Source organism: Nyctereutes procyonoides, unplaced genomic scaffold (assembly GCF_905146905.1).
Source record: "Nyctereutes procyonoides isolate TBG_1078 unplaced genomic scaffold, NYPRO_anot_genome, whole genome shotgun sequence".
Classification (NCBI taxonomy): domain Eukaryota; kingdom Metazoa; phylum Chordata; class Mammalia; order Carnivora; family Canidae; genus Nyctereutes; species Nyctereutes procyonoides.
In genome coordinates, this window is record NW_026575145.1 from 6,725,037 (window position 1) to 6,741,689 (window position 16,653).

General features: G+C 32.8%; 1 protein-coding gene across 2 annotated transcripts in view; it reads right to left on the reverse strand.

The window, feature by feature from the left end:
- Positions 1 to 691: 691 nt before the first annotated feature.
- Positions 692 to 16,653, reverse strand: part of LRFN5 (leucine rich repeat and fibronectin type III domain containing 5) — a 122,538-nt gene continuing 106,576 nt past the window's right edge. The window contains exons 3-5 of one of the 2 annotated variants that reach the window (XM_055309278.1): positions 13,561 to 14,273; positions 7,195 to 7,238; positions 692 to 1,094 (exon numbers count right to left, since the gene is read on the reverse strand). In XM_055309278.1, coding sequence (XP_055165253.1) covers positions 1,077 to 1,094; positions 7,195 to 7,238; positions 13,561 to 14,273 — 775 coding nt within the window. In that variant the 3' untranslated portion in view covers positions 692 to 1,076. Of the gene's footprint in view, positions 1,095 to 7,194; positions 7,239 to 13,560; positions 14,274 to 16,447; positions 16,537 to 16,653 lie in introns of those variants that run through there. The other variant, XM_055309279.1, reaches the window with a different exon arrangement.

Consider the following 16,653-nt stretch of genomic DNA (forward strand, 5'->3'; position numbering starts at 1 on the left):
TTACACCAAGTACAGAGGTAAGTTTACATACATTTTCAAATTTTACAATATTTCTCCTGTGAAAATATGGAAGAGTGGGTAACTGGCCAAATATGTTCAGATCTAGAACTCAGGCCTGCTTGTTACCAGGGCCAGACTTAAATGTGAAGCTTGGATACTAACTATGGTTGTATTAACATTTATTAGCCACAAAAGATTTCTTACTCCTATTTATGCTGGTATTAAATCAGATGTCTGTTCTTCCTTATTTATCCTGGAATTGTGCAAAATTAATAAAATGGGCACTTACAATAAAATAGAAGGCCTAAAATTATTAAAACCTCTTCATTCTGGCTCTCCAGAAAAGCAATGGATTTGGACTAATTACCATATATATACCCACTTTGATGCTTTCTGAAGTTCTGAAGTGATGAGATCCCTCATCACTTTCTATCTTACACTGAGCCACAAAATTGCTATAAAGCTTTTAAAATAGCTGCACTGCTCTCCCACAGATGTGGGTGCACTTCGGTAATGGCAGAAATAGTTCCAGCATTATAAAGCAAAGTTGATTCCTTAAGGTTTGCATTACATAAATGTAAAATAGTATTATTAGTTCTTATAGTCATTATTTCACCATTCATACTTGAAGTAATTGATATTTCCACAAATCAGGCACTGTACAAATTCTGTCATAGTAAAACATTTATTTGTTAAAGTGATATAGATTATTCAAGATTCTACAGTCTTAAATCATGGATGGCAATGTAACATGGATTGATACAGAACTCGATGCCAATGTCGGCTTTTCTGTTTCCTTCTTTAAAAAAAACAAACAAACAAACAAACAAAAAACAAAAAACAAAAAACTTGTAGGCCAGACGAAAAAAAAAATTTGGCTTTAAAAGGGGATGAACCATGGTCTGGTCTGAAAGAGCCAGTTCCACCAGCATCAGAGACTTCTGCTTCAGCTCCAGTGGACAATTTCTTCTAGGACACCAGTTCAACAATTAGCCTTTGTGAATTGAAACATTTTTTAAATTTTATCCAGTAAAAATATCAGTGGCAACTTTTTTCAGGAGAGAAAGTAGTGCTCTTCAGATTAACTCCAGCCTCTGAAATGGAAGGAAAAAAAAAAGAAAGAAAAGAAAGAAAGGAAGAAAGAAAGAAGAAAGAAGAAAGAAAGAAAGAAAGAAAGAAAGAAAGAAAGAAAGAAAGAAAGAAAGAAAAAGAAAAAGAAAAAGAAAAAGAAACAAAGAGAAAATACATAGGCAATAAGATCATTGTGCTAGTAATTTAGAGTCACTGAACTATAAGCACCCAGGCAGAGGTTTATTGCTATAAAATACAAAATACACACCTAAAAACTATCTAGACATGCACATAGGCTTTTAAAATGTTGCTTAGTAATTTCAAATTGTGAATGTATGAAAGGATTTCATTTTAAAAAGGAACCTAAGTGCATTAAGCCTAAATAGTTATGTGCGTCAAAGCCAAATTGTGGAATGGCATTTTCCCTTGCTTTGTTTTTCACATTTATATTCTCAAGTTAAGAAAAAAGTAATGATTTTATTCATTAATGCATGCCATTTAAATTTTAACAAATAATCATAGTGGTTTTTAAAACTTTGAACATATTAGACTAAATTTGCTCATCATATCTAAAATCTAAGTGATCTCTAACTTCTAAATATAGTCTGTTGGGAATTTGGTATCATAATGAAATTTTTAAAAATTAATTATACATTAAACATCAGTGAAGACTATTATTCCTCTTCATAAATTAGCTCCTCACCCACAGAACAAATAAATGTGTAAACCGACAATAACTCACAAGAAAGGTATTCCATAGTTAATATGATTTTGAATTAAATGATATAAAAACCATTTAAAATTTTTAAATATCAAACGGTAAAAATACTCTTCTTCTAATGTGGATTCTCAGCATCATAGACTTAAGATATGTCTATAAATTCTATCTTGAATAGAGATGAAAAAAAATTTTGAGAAATATATGATTTCATAAATTTGAAGAAATCATTTTTGTCTCTTCCCATTAAAAGAAACTATATTAAAAAAATTTAAAAAAAAGGAACTATATTTACGAGTTGGCTTGCACAGTAAGTAGAGTGTGTGACACTTGATCTCAGATTCTGGGTTTGAGTCCCACATTGGGTGTAGAGGTTACCTAAAAATAAAATATTTTAAAAAGCTGAGGGGGAATATTTCATCTGAATAGTTGAAGTTATTTTTGGTACAAACAATAGTTTTTAAAAATTATTGAACAAAAGGTTTATACAATGTTTGAAAACTGTTAATAGATAATAGATGTGTAACCTATTTATAAAAAAATAATTACCTTGGAAATGACTGAACTACAGATCTCACTATCATTCTTTACCTGGAGTGTTCTAAGAAAAAGTCACAAAATCACCTTAAAAGACGAGGTATATCTAAATTCCTATCTACTGGGTTCAAAGCATAGCTGATCTTTGGTGAGATTGGATTATAATGGTTTATTTCTGTTTGCATTTCCAATAATATGTTCCTTTTGATAAAAAAAAGATAGTGTATTATACCAAACTTCAAGTTTCAGGAAACAATAATATATAGAAAAGATTAAATACACATAGAAGAAAAATATAGTGGACAGTATAACTACTTTGATTTTAGAAATAATAAATTTTTCCTGAATAAAAACCTATTTTAATATCGTTAACGAGGGGCACTAGGTGGCTCAGTCAGCTGAGCATCTGCCTTCAGCTCAGGTCGGGCTCCCTCCTCAGCAGGAATCTGCTCCCTTTGCCCCTCTCTCTGCTCATGTTCTTTCTAGCTCTCTCATAAATTAAAAAAAAATCAAGTTAATGATTGCATAAGCTTACATATTTTAAAGAGTTTTTGATTCATTTCCACATTACATAAAAAAATCATTAACAAACTATGGGATTATGGCTTTTTTTTTTGTATGGCTTTTATAAAAGCTGCTAATTTCAAAGATTAGACAATTAGCAATCAGCTTTAGAAATTATGGTTTGAATTTGCCTGCCCTGAAGATACTATTATTGAAACTATGACATAATATGAAGCTGAATAAAAACTTAGAATGTAGGATACTGAAAATAACAAATTTACTTTACTTATCAAAGGACAAACTCTTACAATGATTCCATAAAGATCTAAATATGAACACAAAATTATAAGAGATCACAAAGGAAAAAAAAGACTATAATAATTATGCTAAAATGTTTCAATAACTAAAAATAATGAATTTGAGATAGGTTCAGGATGTTTTGATAATGGTCCTTACTTAAAAGTGAAAGGGTATCCTGCAAAATACTGTGGGCAGACAGTCTTATTAACAGTACTACAAAGAGAAGAGGAAATTAAAACTACCCCAATATTAAAAGAAGAAAAAATGTCCCGATGTTGAATGGATTGTGGGAAAATGTTAGTGCCCTACTCTGAATGCAATTAAGAACTATGAATGTTTTTTATCTTGTATAATTAGGATATCTAAAAAAGAAGAAAATGATTCTGAAAGTCATTGCTGATACTAGGATGCTAGTTTTTTGATTTACTGTGATGGTCAAGTAAATGTCAAAAATGAGCTTTAGTTATTATAAAAAAGTTAAAAGTTTTCTACATATGTGCATATGTGCCTATTCTATCGCTCTTATTTTTAACAATTTCACTTGAAGGGAATATCATAGAAAAAACCCCACTAAAGCTCTAGAACCAAATATTTTATGATCATTTTTACTAGGAAATAATATTAGAAAGATAATATTAGAAAGAAACATTTGCTTTGCTGTTTAGCTCTTATTTCATGTTTTTTCCTAATCCTGTGTTAAATGTTGCTGTTTCTTTCTAATCAGCTTACTTTTATTCATTTATACCTTAATTGTTTCTCTAAAAGAAGTTCTCTTTTTATGGTTATTGCACCTGTAGCAGAGATTTTATGACGAAGTTTAAATTTGTTAAATACCTTAATTGATACTAAACAGATATAATCGGAAGTCAGTTTATTAGAATCAGGAAGCTACTATCTTAAAGGCTAGTGCAAGCGATTGCAGAATAAGGGATATTTCTTGAGCATACTTACGCACACACAGTACACATATTTTGTTGGTCTGAATATAACAAATACTTTTTAAGAAACTTTACTTGAGGCACTTTTGGTATAAATGCAACTAGTCAGGGGCAGCTAGGTGGCTCTGTTGGTTAAGTGTCGAACTCTTAATTTTGATTTAGATCATATTCTTAGGGTTGTGAGACAGAGGTCCTGTCAGGCTCTGTGCTCATCGTGGAGTCTGCTTAAGATTCTCTCCCTGTTCCTCTGCCCTTCTCTAATAATTTTTTTTTAATTTTTATTTATTTATGATAGTCCCACAGAGAGAGAGAGAGAGAGGCAGAGACACAGGCAGAGGGAGAAGCAGGCTCCATGCACCGGGAGCCCGATGTGGGACTCGATCCCGGGTCTCCAGGATCGCGCCCTGGGCCAAAGGCAGGCGCCAAACCGCTGCGCCACCCAGGGATCCCTGCCCTTCTCTAATAAATAAAAAAAATTCAACTAGTCATTTGTTCATATTTTAACTTATAAACATGGCATGTCAATTATTTTACCGGGTTTATTTTAAGTATAACAATCTTTTTGAACTTAAGATTTGAACTTATTTGTAAGTGCCAGTTTACATGTAATTACCACCAGTTTTATCAATGATTCCTCTTGTCTTTGCTCTGAATTCATCTGTGATTAGGATTTTATAATTTTATTATAAAAGGATCATATATGATATATTAAATATTTTAAGTTCAATCTATTCACATTTACGAAAGATCTTAAGGAAAAAAAATTGGCATATGGCATATTCTGGCTAATGGAAAATAAATAAATGTATTAATTCTTCATCCTTAGGAAAAAAATAATCTTAGTAGATACATCAGTATGAGGAACACCTACGCCACTGATCGAAGGAAACCCTCTGTCTTCTGTGTATCTTCCCATTAGAGTTTAATGTTATATTAAGGACTATGGCACAATTAATTTAATAATATTGCCATGGAAACATTTTTTATATTAAAAACAAAAATGCGTTGTAAGATGTTCTGTGTTTGTTTTTTGCTTACTTTTTGAAATTTGTTTTATTTATTTATTTATTTATTTATTTATTTGAGAGAGAGAGAGAGAGAGAGAGAGAGCAGGGGAAGGGCCAGAGAGGAATGGAGAGGGACAGGCAAATTCCCTGTGAGGCGGGGCTCCATCCAAAGACCCTGAGATCATGACCAGAGCCAAAACCAGTAGTAGGATGCTTAACTGACTGAGCCACCCCAGTGCCACAAATTTTTCTTACTTTTACTGTATGTATGCATAGGTAGCATTTTAATTTCAATTTAATGCAATGGGCAGTGTTCAAAATTTTGGAAAATATGTTTTGCCTTTGGGTAGTAAACAACATTTGTTACCATCCTGCAGGAAATACAAACTTAAAATAAGGGGCGCCTGGGTGGCTCAATTGGTGAGCGTCTGCCTTCGGCTCAGGTCAGGATCCTAGGCTCCTGGGATTGAGCCCCACATAGGAACTGAGCAGGGAGCCTGCTTCTCCCTCTCCCTCTGCATCCCACTCCTCCTGCTTGTGCTCGCTCTCTCTGTCAAATAAATAAATACAATCTTTAAAAAAGTAAAGTTAGGATAAAAATGTATATCCCTTCTTCCTCCTAAAATAGAGCCAGGAATTTGTGAGCACAAGAAATCTCTGCCAGCTCTTCCTCACTCCATTCTCTCGCAGGCAAAGTACTAGGGCAGTGGGAGCGGCCACAAGACTAGGGGGCCCTCTCTCTTGGAAGGGGCTTCACTGGTTGCATTGACAGCTGTGGAAATGACAGGCCTATGAAGGCAGAAATCATTTACCAAGCACCAATAGTAGCTACACTGAAGTCTCAGGATACTTTAATTAATAATTGAAAAATGCCTTAGATTGACTCTCCTGCTTCTAATTCTTGATAAAACGGTGCGTTCTGAACTGTGCTTCTTATAGATTAACCATTTACTTTCTAATGCCTTTCTAAAGCTACTCACTTTCAGAAGAGCTAGAGGCCCAGAATTACATGATAAATGAACTTTTAGAAATTAGAGAGAGAGAGAGAGAGGAAAGAAGGCAGAAGGAGAGAGAAGGAAACAGAGAGAAGTTCAGAGTGAGAAAGGGAATCACTGGGTGGTGATGAAACAATGCAGCCTCATGCAGGTCAGTTCTACACACAAAACAGAACACAAAGTATGTGCCAGACACTGGGCTATTGATTGTTTCTAGTGAGCCATCTGTTTATTTTTTTGCAACGTGGGATTGAGATCCTGAAGTCAAAGATATGATGCATGAAAGACACTAAGTTTAATTTGGGAGTGGAATTCATTAGGGGAAACCCTGAATGATTGTTCAAGTTATTATCTTTTAAATACAAAATGTTAAAAAAAAAAGAGACCTTATTTTTACCACTAAAAAATAAATCAGTGGCCTTTTTTAGAACTTTAAAAAGCAGAATATTTTTTCTGTGCCAAACCTTAAGCAAATGGCTGATGCTTCCAGCTGTTTGAACAGATTGCTAAAGTGCTATTCTGCTCTGGAAACACACTTTCTGATCCAATTAAAATGCAGGAATCAAATACTCATTTGAAACTTCCAGAAAGGAAAAAAAAAAGAAGAGTAATCAGTTGCTGACAAAAGGAATAACATGAATATTTCATGTGTAGTCTTTTGCTTCATTTTATAATGGCTTCATTCATTTTGGATAACACTGAAACACTTCTGTTCCTTTACTTCCAGGGAGGTATAATGTATCATTTCAGCTCCTATTAGGATGTGGAGGTCAAGGATAGAAGTGAATACATTATTAACAAGCTACTGTCTTCACGTTGGGAAATATTTGGAAAAATGCACATTATATTGTGCATGGGTATAAGAGTGACTCCAAAGTCACATTAGTATTCCCCTTATTCTTACAGTATGAGTCAGAAATGTTCAGTTAACCAGAAACATGTCTAAATTTAGTAACTGGAATGTTATTTAACCAAACTGAACTACAGTTTGTACCACTGAGCACTGAACAAGCTTTAACACAAAGTTTTGGCAAGTTACAGAAGCTTGCAAAAAATCTAAAAATTTATTATAAAAAAATAGCCACTTAAGTGCTGAATTATGAGACAGGTAACAAAAATCTCACCTGTGTTTCCTGGACAATCTGGTCAACATTAGTCAGCAAAGCATCTGGGAATAAAATTCTCAGTGTCATAAACAAATACACAAATTCCATTTTTAAAAGAAACAGACCCTAAAACACTTCTCAGTGAAATCTTGATAAGATTTCTCTTAACAAAGAATTATCTAGACTTTTTTTTTTAACTTACCTGTTCTTGGGCTAATTGCAATTGATTTTCGTAAATATTTTGTAGTTGTCTATGGCTACTTCCTGATATATGATATTATAACGGTATAAAATCTTAGTTGCTAAAAGAGTAATAATTATTATTGAATGCACTTTTCTTGAAAGAGTTCAAGAAGAGAATCAGGCTTCTACTCATTTCCTCGCATTGACTATCAATGTTAATATTTCAACTACAGAGTTGTATATGATTAACATGGAACCATGGACAAGAGAATCCAAAATAGGAAATAGCTTCACCATGTTCAACAGGCAGAGTATTCAATCATCATTTACAACGATCATTATTCAATAGCCCTCCAAATAATAATAATGGGTATGAAGTACCCATTTATCCTCATTAAAACACTAATGTTCTATATGCAACCATTTTGCCTTTAAATGTCCTTATGTATGTTCCAGTGGGCTATAAATGTTTAAGACCATTATATAACCCTCCATAGCACACATTCTATTTCTTTCTGATACATCCTCTTAAGCAAATACTCCTAGTCCTTCAGAAGTGACACGATAAGAAAAAAAATTAGAAAAAAGTTATTCTCTGGTTTGCAGGTAAGTGTGATGAGAAAAGTACAAAATACTTTTTTATAGAACCTCCTGCGTAAATACTCATAAAAATTTGTAATGGCCTCTGGAGATCAGGTTTTACATGAAAGCAATAATAAGACATGTTCATATTATACAGAAAAAAATGGTTAGGAAATTACATTATGGTAGAGCCAACACAGTATATTTCATAAGCCCTTCATATTATTTCAATAATTTATTGGACATACTCTGAGCAGAATCACAGTATCTATCTAGTTCATGTTTCAACCAAGATCAAATGTATATCCACTTCCAAACACAAAATGAAAAGGACTTCATGACTTTCCCTGAATGTATTTGAAAAAATAATTTTTAGTTTTTAAAATTCATGAACATAACAGTTATCTATTTGAAAAGGGTGTATGAAATTAGACAAGTTGTAGAGATCACTATCATTAGGAAGTTCAGAAAAATAAATTTCTACTGGAGAGTTAATATCCCACTGTAATCTTACAAATAAGAGGTATAGTCTGTACAGTTGTTCTGGGAGAAGTTCCCTAGTAACCAGCCCATTTAAATATGATTTTGTTACATTAATTACAATCTATGTTGCAGGATACCAAATTCTAATTTTAACTGATTAATTTGATAAGCATACATATTAGTATATCTATGTATTACATATATAGGTACATAAGTATATACTGTGTATGTATTTTATCAATGGTAACTTTAGATCCTAAATTTCAGCTTTGAGAAATAGCTGACAAAATCAGAAGACAGTGATACACTATTTGTTACATTGACTACTTGTAATATTTGATAAAATTGCAAATGCGTTGACATTATTTAACATGGTGATTTCATACTTAAATAGAGTCCTAGGTAAAAACTGCTACTTTCTGTGCCCCACACTTCAACAATATCACATTTTTTGGATGACTCTGATCACAGAAATACTTTTACCATTCTTTCTATATTAAGTGATCTTCTGTATTACTACAAGAATTATTGTTTTTGTTGTGGAAAGCAAACAAACAATCTCCTCCCCCAAACTTTACAAAACTAAGTGTATTTGTTTATAGCATGCATTTATCTAGCACGGGAGGAAAGGAACTGAACAATCTGGAAAGAAAGAGCTCTGAAACTATCACAAAATTCCAATTATTCATTCTGGTTATTTTTCTCTTTTCTCTATGAAACTTTAAAACAAGGTATTTCTTATCCATACATTTCACCCCCAAAACACTTTACTCACAAACATTATAAGGTAAATAATGACTATATAATGATGATAATGATGGTGATAATTATCATCATAACTGAGGAGGATAAGAGAAATCTCCATTTCCCATCCAGCCCACCTCTGTGCTGAAGTCTTTTCTCCAAACACCACCAACACTCAGACAAAAGCATCCACATTCAGTGTTAAGGAAGAAGAATGGATGCTTCCTGAAACACAAGCGTTGACTGAGCAAGGGAAAGAGAATAGACAGTCTTCATTCTATCTATTATAAATGAACACTGCTTTCTTAGCATCATAAAATAGAAGTGGAATTTTGTCATACCAATAAGAAAATGCATTCAAATCTGCAGTCCTTGAAAAAAATGCATTTACCTTTGCAATTCTATGTACAACAAGATACTCTATGTTTTCAGCATTTTTTTAAACCATTGACATTTAAAGATTGTTGTTAAGTTCTTATTGTGAATAACAGGAAAATAGGAAAGTTTCAGAACTAAGACACAATTGTTGTGGATCTTGTGATAATTGCTCTAGTTTGTTACCTTTAAGAATGAAGTATTTAGTTTCCATTCAATAATACAAGCAAATAAAAGAGTTAAAATTTAGTTTGGAAGTAAGTACTTTCTGAGTGCTTTAAAGTGAAGTAGAAAATACTTCTCAAGGAAAGATAAAAAGAGATCCCTGTAGATAAATGGAACACATTTAATTTTCTTTTAATTTCTCAAATTCTTATGGAAAAGTATGAATCACTCAGATAATAGACTTATTATGTCTATAAATGGTTTATAATAGTTCTATAACCTATATTCTACATTTTTAGTAAAATATATCTATATAACAGCTAAAATCAACAGTCTGAAAGCTTAAAATAGCTTACCCCAACCTAACTACATTTAATGGTTTTTTAAAAAAAATTAGGAAATAAATTGGCCACAGTGAGGGTGTTATGTATTTAATTTAAATTATTTACTTAATGTGACTCTGCTTCATTCTATTTGTAGAGTAAAAATAAATAGTATTTATCAAACCGAACTTTGTTTCCTCTTAGGATTCTAAGGCAGCTTTGGATGCTTCATTATCCCTTTATGATGCTCAGATACTACATACATTAAATAAAAACTATTATTACTTTAATAATAATTGGAACATTTTCAAATCAGGGGACAATTATCCAAAAGCAACAAAAAGTAACACAGGAAGACATATAATTAAAAAAATGTTTGGAGCAAATATCTGTAAATATATTATTTGTTAGTTGTCCTATTTAATAATTGAAACCATAGTGTAGAATGACTACAAATAAAGAAAAAAGTAATTTAAGACATGGAAGCAAAAAACAATATATATATATATATATATATATATATATATATATATATATATATATAAAACCTATACATAATCAGCAACTGCAAACCATATACTTTGGATCACATGTACATAGCTGGTTAAATGGGAAATGCAAGAAACAACAGAAAGAAAAACAATAAGAGAATTTCTTGCTGATAGTAATAAAATAGCTGGATCACAAATCAACTTCATATAATCAAAATACTTATTACTGTACCTTCCTCCCTGGCCCCATTCATTTATTTATTTATCTATCCATTCATTCATTGATTTGAGTAATTGCTGTGTTTCAGATTTTATGTTTTATACCAGGTACCTGTAATAACCCTCAGCTTCCCCACAGATTTACTTTTCCATCACTTCACATTGAAACTGCCCTGAGCAAAAAGTTTCTCATATAGTTGTAAACAAAAACAAAAACATTTGATCCTCTCTATAGGACAATCTTTTGTTGATTTCTCAAAATATAAACTTTTTAAAGACAGAAACATAAGCCTTCTTATCACTTCTAAAAACAAGTGTTCATGCATTTGGTTAATATACCCTGAAAACAGCCTTATAAAACTAATACAAATTTAAATGGGTTTAATGACTTTAGTCAAACAGAATAAATTACACATTATTAGATATTATAGAGTTCTAAATTTTTATAAAAATAAAAGATATTCAATTAAAATTTCATTTGAAACAAGCAGAAAATTGATTTTTAAAAATACAGGCACGTAGAAAACATAAAATAAGCTGATCAGTGCAGCTTGGTGCAGATGTGCTGAATTTGTCCTTTATGCATGATTTCAGAGCCCCCTTGACCACAATCTTCATAAGGCCAGAGGTTTTTTTCTCTGGGGATTCATCTATTTAAATCTCAAAAGCAGTTCTACATTTGGGACTTTTTAATACTATATAGGTAAAAACTAGGAAAGGGAAAAGCAATATGCTTTTGCATCAGCACCTTTTGAAGAATTAAGTAATTGATGTTAACTAGAAATGTTTAATCGGGACTAGAGCATTATCACAGAAAATGTTGAAGATACATTTTACTCTGTGTAATGCTTTTGATTTTACAAAACATGACCACACGTGTAATCTCATTTATTCCTCAAGAGAACTATACATTTGACCTGTGAAAGGCAAACTTCAGAAAAGGAACCAGGGCAGAGAAGGCATTTATGAATCTAAGATAACATTAGCCCATTAGATCATTTGTTTCAAGACTGGCATGGAAAATAATCTCTAACTGCTTTAATTTTACCTGCTTCTGAATATCATCATAAAAGTGTATATAAGATGTGTCTCTGTAAAGTTAAAATTAACTGAAATGTTTATATATGCCTCTAGTAGAAAAAAATTAAACTAATGACTACCATTCCTTATCTGTGTTTTAATGATATTTCAAGTGATCTTTAAGATAATAACAAACTTACTGTGTGTTTAACTTACTCCCATGTGCTTGCTTTGGCAGCATATATACTAAAACTTACTCCCATGGAGTATGTTATATATATAAAGTACATACCTTATTATATTATGGCTAAATTTTTTGTGTGTACAAGATTCTCACTGGAAGCTTATTTTCAACATCCCTCCCCAAACACCAAAGAATGCCCTAATGTTAACCCCCATTTACCAGTCTTTAATAAAACACCATCAAGTTGCCATATAAGATTTTCAATAAGTACATAGGAACATTTATCTATATACCTCGATTTCAGTGGATGTCCAAGAATGCCATATATCAAAGAGCAATACTATTGTCTGACTAAATTTTAAAAAATTTATAATAGATTATCACTAAGCTGAATGATTTCTAATTAAATTTCATCACAGGTTTTGGTTAAAATAAACGCATTCAGTCTAACAAAGAAACATTCCAACTGAGAATTATAGGCAGAAGGGAAAAATGAAATCACTACCTGGTTAATGAGCAATGACTTTATATTGCTTATAAACGTAGTAAGAATCCCACTAGAAGTATTCTTTTCATTTTATTTAGTGATAAAAATAAACATCCCTTTGATAATGTCTTGTATTTCTGTCTCCCTTTTTAATTTCCATAAAGAAAAATATAACATTCATTCATTCTGCAACTGTATACTGAATGAATGAAAACACCCTCACATGCCCAGGGTAGCAGGTAGCAGCTTATAAAATTCTGACCTGTGACTAAAACCGAACTAGATTTTCTTTTTCTTTTTTTTTTTTTTTTGATAAGTGCAAAATCACTTGAATATTCTTTTGCTTCCCATCAAAGAAGCTAAGTCATGAATGAGAACTACCATAAATCCATTAAGGCACCTGAACCAAGAAAGTTGTTTAGAAGGGTACTTATTTTAACACTGTCTGGATATACTTACTGAATATTTCATTTTAAATACCATAAGAACACAGAGTTGTCCTTTTTGATATCTGCCTGAAAACAAACACTACGGTCCTTGAAAGAAAATATGCAATATACTCACTGAAAAATACTCATCAGTTTAGGTGGTCCTTTTTAAGACTGGAGGAAATAGCATGATTTATGCAAGACATTTTTACCTGGTGAGAAACTTTATTTCGCATTTTGCTATTGTAGAACCTGGAAGCCAGCCCTAGAATGGGAAGAGGCACTGCTGCTATGTCATGTTTTTATCCCCAGACCATTTTATATATGACACCTTCATATATTAAACTATACCTAGAAGGTTTATACACCTTGGCTCTATGAGGCATGTATCAGAGAAACAAAACTGGAATTTCAAATTCCAATTTCTTATATGAGTTTTCAAAGTAATTTCTTCATTAAAAAGAAATAATAGGTTACACAGTGCTTTCCAATATCCACTCAGAATCGGAAAGAGTTGCTTTTCCACTATGCCCATCAGAACTGTTGGATTGAATTAACATCGCATTCATAGACATGCTTCTTTTAGACCGTCCACATATGTTCAGTGAGTTAATATAACAATAGTATTCCTTTAATTCTCCATTCAGGGAGTACCTGTGCCTCGCTCTGGATCTCTCAGCAGGCAAAGTGAGAAACTTACTTGGCTTTGAGTGTGCTCTTTTAGATGTGGGCCCCTCTGTGACAGAATCAGGAGGTCGACTAGCTAACTGCAATGCAGTGGAGTTGTTCCTGTTAGTGTTTTGGGACTCAATATTTGTGACCGCTTCATTCTGTGGTTCAGCACTTGGCTTTGTGCCAGTCTTTCTTTTCTGCTTTTGGGACACAGAAGCATTTGAAGTCCAGGTAGGAGGCAAAGCAGAGGTAGTGGTAGAGGAGTCCTGACTTGAACAAGTTTCTGAAGATTGTATCACATTGTCATTGGCAACTTTACAACACTGGGCATTCTCTTCATGTCCCACAGCTTGTTTGGACATGGACTGGGGCAGCGTCACACTGCAGCCTTGTATCTGAGCCCCATTAGTTTGAGAGTAGACATTGCTGACCTTGGTGACCTTGTGTTGCCCATTATTGTTACAAACCTTATACCGGATCATTAGAATGATGATGAAAACGAGCACAGATGCTACAATTATTCCACCAATAATAATGATCATGGTGCCTCCCAAAAACTGGGACTGCATGAAATGGCATCGCACATAATCCTGTTCCGTCGTAAACTGGATGCAACCCACGACTCTGGTGGCAGTGAGGGAAGTGATGCCATCATCATATATTGCCAAGACACACAAGTCATACATAGTTCCAGCAGCCAGGTTATTGACAAGAAAAGTTTTGCTCGTAGGAGGTATCATTCTGAGGGACAATGGAGTTTGTGTTAATATTAAAAATAAGACATATATATATATATATATATATATACACACAGAGCCATTATGACTTCAGTTCTGTTTCATTTCAGTACTCATTAAGATAAGCACATTTATAACAGATACAAAATACGGGAAAATGATCTAATCTTATATTTACCTATGTAAAATGGCTAAAAGTCATTGTTGGATTCTACATTGTATTAATGGTGCCTGCACCAGGCCTTGACAAGCTTACTAATTACATTGCCTGGCAAAGCAGACCTCCTAATAAAAGCCATGGCTAAAAAATCATTTATGACAAATTGCTTTTGAAAGGTGTGACTGTGACATTATCTGACTACTAAACAAATCCATTTAGCACTTACAACACCTCTGTGACTAAAAGCCAATTTGAAGGAAGGGAAAACACTGACAATCACATTAGAAACCAGAATGGAAAGGCATCAGAGTATTTGTTTTCCAAGTCAGTTTTAAGCTGCTATGGAATGGTACCAGTAAACCTATCTTTAATAACTCCACTAATTACTATGATTAAAGTACTTTATTTACAGATCTCAGCCTTCTCTAATGTCTTCAACATGTGGCTTCCAGTATGTTTCTATCTAAAAATGAGGTTGATGAAAATGTATGAGGAATATTATCCTAAAAACATAAACAGGGCAAGGCTGTTGACCAGAGCATAAATCCATCATCCTACCCATTGTGGGTTGATGAAATTACCTTCAGAATAGTTGCTAAAGTTTGATAAAAGTTTATAGATACCTCTGAGTCCATTATATCACAAAACTCTTCCACGGATGCTTTTTTCCCATTTCTTTTTAAGTAGCAATCAAATATGACCTAAACTACGATTTCATTTAGAAAAGTAATTCTTGAAACTATATGTTTTCCCTGAAAGAATGTTTTAGGAAATTTTAAAACTTGGCAATGCTAATCCATTATACAACCTAGATGTGTTCTAAATAAACTAGGAAACAGGCTAGAGTATGTATTTGTGATTAAAATCACTATCTTTAGTGCATGATAAACAGCAGGCATTACTAAGCACATTATATATACTATAATTTTATTCTTTTTTTTCTGGAACACTATAATTTTATTCTTACAGTTACTGTAGGCATTACTATTTTATTCATGACAAACACTGAAGTCAGGAAATTCAAGCAATTTTCTGAAGGTCACATAGAATTTACTTATCATGGCAAGATGAGAATCATATAATTTGGAAAGTAAAAGCTGACCTATTTACACATATATATAAAACAATAAAATAAAAAATAAAATAAAATAAAACAAAATAAAATGTTAGTAGCTACATGAAGGTGAGGGGTAGAAGCACATATTCTTCTTTGACAAAAGGTTAAATAATGGATAGCCCAGGTAAAGAGCTGAGTATGAGAAGGACAAACTACTTTATGCTAATATGCATGCATCATAGTTTACATGATCATATGTTTAGTGATGAGAGGGATATTAGAAATAATTTACTTTAATCGGTTGCTTTTAAAGATGAGAAAATTAAAACCCAGTCAGGTAGAACTTTGCCCAGGATGGATCATATGGCTAGCTGGGCCAGTTTTGTCTTTTCCACTAGCCCATGCTCATTTTTAAACAGTTCTCTCATTTCCATACATGAGTGAAAATCAAATTATCTTCAAGAATTCACCTGGGTATATAAAATTGAGTTAATCTTATTTCAGAGAAGCTTCAAGACAAAAAATATATAAGTATATTTCAAAACCATGAGTTTGCATCATTTCCTAGGAGTAATAATAGTCTATCATGAGTGAAATTATATGGAGAAGTAAAAATGTATATTTCCAATTGAAATTGGACAAGATGTGACTATAAATCAATGAGGCTGAACTTTAGAAAAACATACCAGAAAATCTATAATCAGATTGAAATTCTCCATCAAAGTCCTTATGAGGAGATTATGTACTTAACTCCAGTGATACTTTCACTGCTCAAAATATTTATCAACTTTCTCTTTGGAACTGTCTTAAGAACCAGTGTATATGAAACAATACACATGCATATAACTCAATCACTCAAAAAAATCAGTCTCATTATTTTATAGTTACATCCTATTTTTGACCAAAAATGGCAATACCCATCTTGATCACCCACCTTATTCATAAGACTTGGCTCCATATGGCTTTTGCTTGTTTCCAAAATTCAAATTCACCCTCAAAAGACGAAGATTTGCCACCACTGAGGATATTCAAAATAGTGTGACGAAGATTCTAAAGATAATTCCAAAAGTGCTTTGAGCAATGCCAGCATCATTGGGATAATGGAATAGCCTCCCAACGTGACTTCCTTGAAGGAAAGAACACTCATGTGGATGTGTAAATTCTGGT